General features: G+C 43.6%; 1 protein-coding gene across 2 annotated transcripts in view; it reads left to right on the forward strand.

Moving 5' to 3' along the window:
* The window catches only part of KPNA1 (karyopherin subunit alpha 1), a 54,263-nt gene extending 45,477 nt beyond the window's left edge, over window positions 1-8,786 (forward strand). For both annotated transcript variants that reach the window (XM_080390949.1, XM_080390950.1), the window contains exons 12-14: window positions 3,326-3,453; window positions 4,186-4,364; window positions 5,759-8,786. In XM_080390949.1, the coding sequence (XP_080247075.1) occupies window positions 3,326-3,453; window positions 4,186-4,364; window positions 5,759-5,946 (495 nt within the window). In that variant the 3' untranslated portion in view covers window positions 5,947-8,786. The remainder of the gene's footprint in view (window positions 1-3,325; window positions 3,454-4,185; window positions 4,365-5,758) is intronic.
* Window positions 8,787-12,412: the final 3,626 nt, after the last annotated feature.

Here is a 12,412-nt window from a genome sequence, read left to right on the forward strand (position 1 = left end):
CACATTTCCCTACTCTGAGAAGACCAATTTTATGCACCGGTCTTTGCAGTGAAGCCAAGAGTTTAAAATTGAGCTGGGAGGAAAGCAGTAACAATCTTTCGTGATTCTCCTACTTGCTGCCCTCCCATTGTTCTTAAAGTATGTTACTGCCTGTGAGCTAAGATGTGCTGACTTAGTTCCATGCTATCATGTAACATACTCTGATTTTAGTACTTTCTAAAGTTGCTTTTAAGAAGACACTTTATAAGGAAATAAATCTCATGTAAAAGTTTGCTTTTGGGGAGAGGATTTAAGAAGTGATAATGAGATTTCTTTTTTTTTATGTTCTTTGCTAGAATACTAAAATAGTAATGCCCTTATCTTATCCTAGATCTGTATCAAGCTTTTTTGGTACAGAATGCTTAACATCATGTAACACACTGTTCTCACAAGGGCTTCCACCTCAACAACGCCCTTGTATAGCGCTACCTGGCCTCACATGAAACGTAAGTGCAGGCTGCCAAGTCCTCTTCCTCCTCTCCAGCTGATCAGGACTGAAGCTCACTGGTGAAAACACACATGCCCTCACTCTCTCCACAAGCACACATGCACATTCACAATCTCTTGAATGTCAGTGTGGGCTTTCTGCCCATCTGTTGTCTGTGGCTGGATCATGAGCTCTCAACTCGCTATACCTGGCTCCTACTCACTGGCTAGTTCAGCTCTATTCTTGGGAGCAAACAGATGGACGTGTTTGTCTCAAGCATCCCCACACTTGCAGACACCTTGAATGTCAGTGCTGCCCTCTGTCCTTGCCCAGATCCTGGGGCTTCTACTTACTACCTAGTCCGGTATGGCAGCTGAAACAGAGCAAGGTCTTAAAAAGATTAGTCAGGATGAGTTTGGTACAATGCTCTGGGTGATGCTCTGTTTGTGTTGAGGTAAGATAGAGATGGCATGGCCTGTTCCCTTCCACTGATGATGTTAAAGTAAAGGAATGTACTCAGAATAATTAGAAAAGATAAGGTGGGCACCTGACGGAGAGGAGGAGACCATGAGTCAGGAGATCGGTGAACAAAGAAAGTTGAAAGGTTTAAGTGAGGAAGAAGATTGAGCAACCCCCAAGAATGAGGCCAAAGAATGGAATGACCACCCAAAAATCCTCCCAAAAGATGTCTAGAAGACTCCACCTCAAGCTCCACCTAAACCCTGCCTATTATGAATACGATGATTAGATGTGAAAATCAAATGAATTTGTATGTAAAGATGTTGTAACCTCTCATGAAAACTGTATAAATAATTACCTGACTTTTTCACTGAAAACTTTGGAGTTAGTTTGTTCCATGTGAACTGGCTAGTTCCCCAGCATTTCACGAAATAAATACATTTGCTGCTTAAAGACAAAATTTGTCTCTGAGCGGTTACTCTGTGCTGTTTTGGCATCACAGCAAATCATGTACGCTGTGATCTTCCACTCCCCCCTCCTGGTTTGGGGGATAACATAAATCCCCCCATTGCATGGGGCTGGTGCCCCGGCATGCAGGACCTGCAGCCCCGCTCCAGCTGAGGTGCTGCGATCCTTGCCAGCTTCCCTGCTGCATCCAGGCACATGGGCCCTATGGGCTGTGATCCTGCCCCAGTGGCAGCTGCTGGGACCTTCATCTGCTCCAGTTGCAGGGGCCCCTTCCCCCGAGGTCTGACACCAGTTGTTGGCCCTGAATTCACCTTTTCTGAGCACCCCAGAAACATGCTCCCTAGTCCGTGGCCCCTCCGGCTACTGATGCTGAGACCCCCACCCACTCCAGGTGCTGGCCCTGCAGACACAGGGTTTTCTGCTGAGCTCTGGTCCAGTTCCTGGCCCAAATGCTGTCATGCCGATCTCTGCTGCTAGCTAGAGGGGGAGGTTATGTGGTAAAGTCCCGGCTGACTGGCTGCAGAGCCCTGCCAGTAGTTTCTTAATGGCCCATTAATTAGTAACTGGAGCCTTTCCTCCTTTGTGATTGTCTCTTAGCCCTTGTCCGACAGGTTTGTGTCACCATCTGTTTTATTTATTTCCTGTTATTTGTATCTCCTTTGGAGCTGGAAAGGTCCTTGATCTGATAACCTTAATGAAGCTCTTGCATTCCACATACCCTTACAGTGTGTTGCTTTTGTGTATTTTTAAAAATTACCTGTTTTTTTCCCAGTAAATATGTCGGGGGAAAACATTCTGTTTTCTGAAGATATCTTTTATCTTATTTATTTATTTAAGTAGGCGGCTTCTGTTTATGATGCTCAAAAGCACGTGTTCCTGTTCAAAAATTTCAGTTAAGGACTTTTTGCCAACTATTCTTTGCAAAGTAAAAATTAATATAACATGGCATGATGGAAGTGTAAGTGTTTTTCCTTGAGGCCCCAGATCACTGCGCGGAAGTGCAGGTCCTGCAGTGCAGGGGACAGCGTTGAGGGGCTGCTGGTACCACTGGTAGGCAGCGTGGATGTGCAAAGTGCCGGGACAAATGGGAAGAGTAAAAGAAATATCAAACAGTTGGGATTTTTTCACTGTCATCTCTCAGTTTTCTTCTGCAGAGCTCCTTGAAAAGGATCTTTTTGGCTTTCTTTGAATTTGCCTTTCAGTTCTGTGATGACTTAATGTTTCTAAAAGGGTAGCTTAAAAATGTCATGCAAAGCCGTTGCTTCTTTCAGTGATAAACGTGTTTCAGATCCTTGTCATAGGTGTGAAACTAAACTGGTTTTACTTGGGTCTTGCTGCAAAAGGCTCTACCAGAGGAAGTTACTAGAAACTGAATTGCTGACTGAATACACGTTTGACTTACATTCTGAGCTAAGCAGTTAACCGATACCAGTGAATCATCCGTTGTTTTGTCTTTTGATCAGGAAGGAATATATTGGTGATTGCTTCTTTTGAGGAGTTCTTACAGTGCATTCTCGCCTTACCTGTTGTCTGCCCAGTGGAGATGTAGCGTGACACTCAGGCTTAGGAAGTTTTTTTTCTCTGTTTAGGGGATCTTAACGACTTAGTGGTTTACTGACTTAATAGCTGAGTGGTTCACTACCTGGAAAAAAAGGGGAGGTATGGCATTCTTTTGCTGTCAAAGTGTGATTAAGTAGCGCATTAGATACAGCAGTCACTTCAGTCTGAAAGCATTTTGAATTGTTTTGGGATAAGCGCAGACCCTGGCGATAACTAGGGGTTTGAATGTAAAGCTGAAAACTGAATTTTAACCCCTTGATAAGTAATGTGATTGTTTAATGTGTCGTGCTGAGCGTAGACGTTAACTAGCTCAGGAAGAGGGAGTTATTTCTAATTTTTAGTATAACCCTGACATGTCATTTCTTTTTGCAGACGGTCATAGATGCCCATATCTTTCCGGCTCTTATAAATATTTTACAAACGGCTGAGTTTCGGACAAGGAAGGAAGCTGCTTGGGCAATCACAAATGCAACATCTGGAGGCTCTGCTGAACAGATCAAGTATGAAATCGTTCAACTCTTTCAATGCAATTGAGTGAATTAGTATTTGTGCAAGAAATTGAAATAATAACCTAGAGAATGGAAATCCTTGCATGTATGCTTCCAGTGTTCGGTATCCAGAGAGACCATGTCTTTTTGAGTTGTGAATGAGCCATTCCTTCCTTCAGGGAGAAATCACTTAAGTATTTCAGTTGTAATACTTTTTTAATTAATTGAACCATTTCTCTTCTGTGAAGAAGTTAAATGCAATTTTAAAACTAATTCCTTAGTGGTTGTTGTACAGCGTAACAAAGTGCATTAGCAGTCTGAAGAGGAACAGCTCAGCCCCTCAAACAAGGGCATTGTGTGCATCGTCGTTCCTGTTTAACTTACACCAGTACATCATGCTTTTATGCAATTTTGTATGAAATCTTAAAACTGTATCTAAAGTTAGTATAGCTGATATTAATAATAGAAACTATAAACTGTAGTTATAGAATTATAAATTAAATTTACAAAATCAAATTACTATTTCATGTCTATATATAGAGAGACAGACAGAGAAGGTAATTTTCATTGTTTCAGCAGAACTGACTAGATATAACAGGTGTCTATAGTTTCTCCAGTTTCTCTGGTCAAGTTGGTATTTTACCTGATCATTTTGGTTTTTAGACCTTCGTGCTTAGTGCTTAAATGGCTACACCAGTTATAATTTTGCAGACAATTTACTGGGTTCCATGTGGTGTTTTTCAGGTATTTAGTAGAACTGGGATGCATCAAACCACTGTGTGACCTCCTTACAGTAATGGACTCAAAGATTGTGCAAGTAGCACTGAATGGGCTGGAGAACATCCTGAGGCTCGGAGAGCAGGAATCCAAACGCAGCGGCACTGGCATTAATCCTTACTGTGCTCTTATTGAAGAAGCGTATGGTATGAGCAAAACATCTGTGGAAGTCAGGAGTTAAAGCAATGATCACAAACCCATTAGAGTTTCAGTAGACCCAATTTATCCATTGCCTCATCACTATTACCTGAAAATTAACTGTTCTTTGATAAGTCTTTTCCTTTGACCCTGAGGGAGCCTTCTGGGTGTCATTCTGCCTCAGTATCTGCCCCCTCCACAGCAGATAAAAGCGCTCTGTCACTCAGGTTTCGGACCTTTCCCTTCCCTCTCTGCTGCCCTGTAGAATTCTGGCAGCAGCCACAACTTCCTTGTTTGCCTTTGCTGTGCTGAGGTTCTGGCATGTACCAGCATGATTTCACCCCAGTTCTGAGGTACTGTTGCTCTTAAGGTTAGTTTCCTTGTTGATTGGCAAATACTTATTCAGAAAAATAATGAGTTATCAAGAGCAGTATAGGAGTATGTATCACTGAACATGGTTTCTTGAACCATGGTTCCCTTCATGGTTACCTTGACTTCCAGGGAAGAGCTGTACCAGAACAGGATTTATTTTCTTGCCTGCTTCGAGATTTTAACCTCCCTTTTCACGTCAGTGTTGCAGAAGTGCCTACGGAGTATGAGAGAATTGTTTCCTCTAGTCTTTATACATAGTTAAAGGAGCAGACAAGAAAACCACTACCATTCCCGATATTAGAGATTTACTAGAGCAGCTAAGGCTTGAATTTCATTATAGCATCATTCCCAGGTGTCAGAGATAGTTTAGGTTGCTGTGTTCTTTGCATTTGTTTCTGGCTACAAGGCCTGATACATTAAGCAAGATTTGCTCGTCTGCTTAATGTCTGCCCAAAAGCTGGTTGCATGAGTGTATATCTTGTATTGTATGCACATGTGATGCAGGTTGGTTAATGGAGTCTCCATCCTTGGAAGTTTTAAGTCTTGGCTAGACACAGCTGACCCAGTCTGGTGTTGGCAGTGGTGCTGGGCTGGGCTGCCGGCTGGACTAGAGGATTGCCAGCAGTCTCCTCCAACCTGCAGTTGTGTGATTCTGTAGTCATCGGCCTTGCTATCAAAGCACTGTGAACACACTTTCAGGAAACATGGTCCTGAAAATCTCTTCAGAAAGTGTCTTTGAAGCCTTGTTCTTTACACATGCAAGCTTGTTGATTTCATTTTTTGAGAGAAAGGGGAGAGAGAGAGACACAACCTGAGGCACATCACACAGTTACAGGGAACTCTGTAGTTCAACCTGTTTTCTCTTGGTTGTGGAGAGTACAGGCTGGGTGAGGGTCTCCACAGAGGAACGCGTTCTTTCTGAACGTGGGAGAGAATTTTCGTGGAACTTGATGTTCACAGCAGGCTGAAAATGATCAGGGGCATATGCTCTCACCAAGCTGTAACTTCTATGTGCTTCTTTTCTCTCCAGGTCTGGACAAGATCGAATTCCTGCAGAGCCATGAGAATCAAGAGATTTATCAGAAGGCCTTTGATCTGATTGAGCACTACTTCGGAACAGAGGATGAAGACAGCAGCATTGCCCCACAGGTGGATATCAACCAGCAACAGTACATCTTCCAGCAGTGTGAGGCTCCCATGGAAGGCTTCCAGCTCTGAGGTGCCCCTGTGCTGTGTGCTCCTCTACCTAGCCAATCCTGTTGTCGAGCCACAAGCCACCCGTGGAGTGATTCTCTCAATGTTTTCCATAACCCTGTTTGCGCTCATTCGCTTGCCTTGTGCACATGCTCTTACATACGTCTGGAAAACTTCTGGCTCTCCATGGCAGGATGCCCCCTCCTTGGCAAGGGGTCACCAGAATCACCCTTCTCCTCTAGATTCTGAACCTCTCCACTGTCATCTTTGTGGAGTCAAGGCACCTTTCTACACTTTAAGATACTCCCTCTCCTATTACAGGAAAATAATCCCTCTCCACTGGCCCCCACGCTCCTGGCATCCAAGATAAGACTGCCTTTCTCTTGTATTTGCTGCAGTGTGTGCCTGCAGTCCAGGGAGACATTCAGACTTTCTGAGAACGTAGCTGAATTCATTCCCCGTATTCTTCCCTGGATGCCTCTTTGGATGGCTATGAGAGATGTGTTAAATCTTCACATGGCAATGCATCTACTTTGCTGTACGTGCCAGCTGGGGTTATTGGCATATGGAACATGTTACAAATAATGGAATAAGTTCTCTGTCCCCTGCAACAACAGGCTGCAATGGATGTGTTTTCTGGTTCTTGAGAGTACTGACCACATCTGGCCCCGTCTCTTCTCAACACTGAGCTCCCAAGCTGGATTGCAGACCACTGTGGAGATTTGTATACGTTCCCAGTTTTTCCTCTCCATCCACAAAAAAAGAGCCTGTGAATAGGTCACTCTCTCACCACCTCCCCAGACATGACTTTCCAGACCAGCTTTTAGAACAGAGAAACTACCCCTACTTCTGCTTGCCAGCACAGCATGATCCAGCTGGGCCTTCCTTACAAATCAAGCCCTTTCTGACTTCATGCTCCAGAACCTGGTCCTTGGTATTGTAGTTATGGCTGAAAAATTCCTGTCTGCCTCTTTACATTTTTACACAGTGTGACTTGAACAGATTTATCTTCTGAAAAATTACCTTCTGAATACAGAAATCTTAATTTGTAAAGCCTAGCACAAGGAGCGTTAGATCTCCTTTTCATTTTCACGAGACAAGAGCTTCTTCTCCAGCTCACCTGATCAAATAGAATCCTCCTGGTCCAAGTCCCTTATTTAACAACTAAAATGACACTACATTCAAAGGATAGTAATATTCCACCCGGATCTGCCTGGCCCTTTCATTTCATTTTTCCCTTCTGCTGTTTATGGGACTTCAGGTGAATTAGCATGGAAGGCATGGTTCCTACAGGTGACATCTATAAGGCATCGCTGACTGCATGACAGCTGCCATCCGCAGCTGTAGACTGCCCTTCTGCTAGCAGCATGTTCTTGGCTCCGCAACCTGCTTGGATCACAGACATCTGATGCAAAGGCCGGCCACTCCTCACCGAGTTCAGCTGACACTGACACCAAACCCTTCACACGACTGGGGAGACGCCGCCTGATCAGAAGTGGCGGTTCCATTTCTGTAAATGCAGTGGGTTCTCCAGGCTGTCCGCTCCCCCCCTGCATCGGGCTATGTTCTTTCAAGCCATTTTGGATGCTTGGAACACACATTTGTCCAGCGTAAACATTTCAAAATCGCCACTGACAACAGCAGCGTCATGTACCTGCGGTCAGCATTAGTGGCAGGTCTGCAAGATCCTCCTAATGACTCCTCTCAGTGACAAGCCACTGCACAAGCAAAAACAGCCCATTGGATACAGAATAATCAAAATATAAAAATCACTTAAACTGCTGAAAGAAGCTAGGCAAGGGCCTGAACATCAGCTCTGTGTGACCATTATTTAAATGCAGTCTTCAGTTCTGTCTGTGCTTCAGGATGGAGACTCTGACTCTGTGTGGCCACCGCAGAAGCCACCTGCTGCCTCCCTAGCTAAGCTGGTTGGCCTCCACCTTCCCTCTCCCGGTTATTTTCTCTAGTGCTGCTTTGTGCTGAAGGAACATTTAGTTTACTGCACTTGATCTGTAAATGGACTTCGATTCTTTGTAATTTTAGGGGGTTAAATTTGGTGGTTAATTTAAAAAAAAAAAAAGCAAAAAAACCCCTCAATGTTGCCTTTACATCACATATAAATAACTGTGTTTCTCTTTTCTTGAAGGGTGATAGAAGCACTGATTAGTAGCAAAATCTTGTTTTAGCTTTTGGATTTTTTTGTGCTGGATTTTTTTACGTGTAAATTTCCAATAACATGTCATTTCTATAAGATTTGTTTAAAATCATGTACCTCTTATTGGATGGTATAAAAATGCTCCATATTTTGTAAACAAATCTGAGCAAAGTGTGTGTGCATATATTCTGTATATTCATATATGTATATTCTGTGTATATATACACTAGTGTGTATATATACATATATACACACACACGTATATATATACACACATGCCTATGTGTGTATATATATACATATCTATATATCTATATATATATAAGTGTTTTCTCTTCCAGGCTAGTGAAAACAATGTGGTGCATTGGCGTTTCCCTTCCCTGCCCCCCCAAGAAAATAATGACAGTTGCCTCTAAATGAGTGAATTAAAAAGAGAGTCCATTTAAGCTGAATGGTGTGCCTTCCTGTGTAAGGAGCCTGGCCAGTGTTTGTTACTTTTGCTGTGGATATGTGAATTCAGAGCAGATAAGTATAAATCTTTAAACTTGGTATGTTTGTTTGAAGTGACAGGCCTGGTTGACACAGGTAATATTGTTGTCATATATACTTAGACTGTGTAAGGTATTTGACTGGTACTGCATAATATTTTGACTGAAAACTAAAAGAATACAAAAGTCAACATGGCACACATTAAATGGATTAAAATGTGGCTAACTCATAGGTCTCAATTTAATTTTAAATGGTGCTTAATTGAGTGTATTTCCATCAGGATCTTCCAGCAACCAGTTCTTGGCCTTGCTTTACTTAACCTTACTACTCAGCTGAAAAGAAACAAAATCTCCTTCTAACAAAGGCTGCAGATTATATGAGTATGGAAGGGAGATCAGACTTGTGAACTGTGAAAGGAACAGCTCACTGGTGCAGACTGATCAGAATTACGTGGTAAGCCAAGGGCGGGTAAACTATTTGCATTTTAATAGAGCTAAACGTGTAGTGTAACATTACCCTTCTAATAAATAACACTCAGGACAAGGTGAAGGACTCTGTTTTGGAGGAAAAATGGTGCTGAAAGTATGAGGATCGTTGTATGTTATCGCTTGAACACTGCTTCCTAACGAGGCTGTCTGGCTAGTATAATGCTCACAGGTGCCAAAAGAAGTCTTTAGCAGAAATGAGAAATTTATATTAACTTCGTATTTGGCATTGTTGAAACTCTTACAGGAGCACTCTCAGCGTTGCTAGCAGCAGTTTAAGAGGGATGGTAAAAAAACTGGCAACAGCAACGACTGTAAAAAGGTTGTAAGTTCCATTTGGATGAGAAATGAGGCACTTTTATAGGCTGACGTGAGAGTAACAAGGGTTAATGTCCCTTGCTAGAAACACTGAAACCAATATTCTCTGCTTTCCTGAGGGATGTGCTGCTGCTGGAACAGGAACTCTCAGAGGATGCCTCTAGCTTCCACTCGTGTGAAGGTCACGCTGTTTTGGATGATCTGTTCTGTGTGTAAGTAGGAGGCAGTGTGCTCTCAGAGGATGGGCCAGGGAGCTCCTGGAGCTCTGGGGTTCTTCTCTTAGCTCTGCCATGTGGTGTGTAGTGCCAGAAAAGTGATCTCACGTGTTTTTATCTTATTCTGAAAATTGAAATGAATGCATTTGTTTCTGTCTGGTTGTGGAGATCTGATCTAAGCACCTTCCAGAAACCCCACAGGCTGGTAAGGTGAAAAGATTTCTGAGAACGAAGAATCTCTTGACTGCTGCTTGCGGCATCAGTAATAAGGTGGAACTATTACACTCAGGTTTGAACACTAATTTTAAACTGGGTGTTAAGGAGACGAAGATGCAGGACTGCCCACAGAGCTAGAATGCCTTTTAAGTTGCATGTTTGCGCGGGCAGCAGGCGGGAGCTGTTGTTCTTTCTGCTGGTGAAGTTCCCAGTGGAACACTGCAGGCAGGGTCACCCTCTGGGATTCAGGAGGGTACCACGGATGATGGGGCTGGTTACTGAAAGCTCAGTAACTGAGTCAGGGCTGGTGCCTGGGGCTCCAGGGAAGAAGCCACACACAGTCATTTGAGGCAGCTGCTGCCTCGAGACTTCACTGGACTTAAATGCCTGTGTGGATGCCTTGATGGCAACTAAATACTGGTGGCCAAAGTCCCTTCACTTAATCTTAAAGGAGGAGAGGAAGGCAATGACCCTGGAAAACATACGTGTTCTTGAACCTGCGTTCCTTTTAACTGTCAGCACTGAGACTGTTGAAGAACCAAATCGCGCCAGCCAGTCCTACACGTGATGGTGCTGCTGGCGAGACTGCTGCTGCTCTGAGGATTTCCAGAACAGCTTTTACCTCTGTGCAGTTTGCATCTCTGGGCAAGCTTGAAGTAATTCCCCATGCCTTCCAGTATGGTTTCTTTGCCTCTGGAATTGTTATAACACATCATTAGCGCTTCCCCACACCAGTTTTAGCCAGTAGACATAAAGGTCTTTTCTCAGATAACCGAGTCTTAGTAGGAAGATAAACAAGATCTCTGTGTACTGCTTGGCAATGTCCGTAGGGCTCCTGCGGCTCTTCTGAGGCAGCGCTCAGGTTGTCAGGTGGATCGTTGCATTAGGAAGTTTGTTGCTTCTGGAAGAGGTACAGCAGTATGACATACAGTATGAGATTGAAAATTAGATTTTTTTGAATGGCGTTGCAGCCCAAACCAAATGGGAGAAAGAAAATGAAAGAGTGTTTAAGGGCTTGGTACGTTCCTTCCATCAGGCACTGTTAAGGCTGAAGGTGGAAGCTGTGAGCTCACCGGGTGACCCGAGGCGTATTGTGAAGTTCTCCAGGCAGCTAGGCTGGCTGCTTGGGCCAGAAACGTGTGCTGGTTTTTTAACCGTTGTCTGTGTTTAGGAGTGCTTTCTTGGAAGCCATCACACTAGGAAAGACGTGATTTCTTTCATTGCCTCTCTGAGAAAGATTTACATCACTTTCCTAGCACCCAGCTACTTGCAAAGAAAGTACTGCAGCAGTTGGGAGCGTGCTGGGGACTGCACAACGCCCAGTGGCTCAGGCTTTTATTCGAGACTCTGGAGCCTGTGTGGAAGCTGAAAGAAAACACAAAGGTGTGCAGTGACGCGCAGTTTTTATGGTAGATACTGAAATGGTGGAGATACCAGTGATAGAAGAAGGGATATAGGACTTCTGCATGGAGCTTGTGTCAAACCCCTGGACCAGAGTGCAGTTTTTGAGTAAACAGCATAAACCTTATAGAAATTTAAGTAAAATGGAAAACTGGTGACCACTGCTGCTCTGAGGTGTCGCTTTCTAAGTGGTATTTTATGTATCTTTATTTGAAATGTATCTTTAGTCGAAATACTTTACCAGCTGGATGATTCCAAATAGTTTTATCTGCAAAACTAGATGAGGTACCGGCCAGTTCTGTTCAGATTGCACTTGGAGGTGCTTACTGAAAGGGGGACCTTTTGAGATGCATGGGTTTAAGCTCTGACACCACCAAGCATAAATCAAATCATAAGTTGCTCTTCATGGTACCCTGAAATACTGTCTGAAGCGCACATTCTCCTTTTTGGTCACATTTAATACGTACCTGAGCACAGGCACACAGTTTGGGAAGATTTTTCTGTTTGGTTCCTGTCTGGTGTGTGCCCGCTGGTGTGGGAGAGAAAAAGAGCTGTTCACGGCAGATTGGTTCACATACCTGCAGTGGAATTAAGCGTGACTTGCATTCAGTGCTAAATGAGTGGACAGATCTGTGGAAGCCTGCTCTCCTTGATTTGATGGCATACTTGCAATTGTTGCCTTACAGAGACTCTGGTGACAGGTCGTGGCATCACCTGGAGGTTTTAACTTCTCTGCTGGAATAACTGTACAACTTGTTTGATTGCTTAGGTCTTGCCAGTATGAGTGGCACCCAGAAATGCAATCCACAGGAAGACGGACCGCAGCAGCTATTTTCTAGCTCTAGGATAAAGGACAAAGTACTAGAGGATTGCACTTGATAACTTATTGCTTCTCTTTTCCAGGTATAAAGCCAAATTTGCTCTGCATTTTTGTAGGGCTTTTAATTTATTCAGCAATAGTGCTAATTTTTAGTAGTACAACAAAAACTAATCAGGAAAGTTTCAAAAAAAAAAAAAAAATCTGCCTCCCACTGTCAGGAAGTTCACAAACTAAAATCTGTCAAACCCATATGCATGCCTCTTCTGTTCCTGGAGTCCCCAGGGCCAGTTAGCAAGCAGTCCTGGGAAATAACACAGTTTCAATCTGACAGTTCCAATCTGCATTTCCTTCCCAATGAACTGAAAGGAGGAGGAAAACCGCTGCCTCCAGT

The sequence above is a fragment of the Falco punctatus genome (assembly GCF_963210335.1).
Source record: "Falco punctatus genome assembly, chromosome: 6".
Taxonomy (NCBI): Eukaryota; Metazoa; Chordata; class Aves; order Falconiformes; family Falconidae; genus Falco; species Falco punctatus.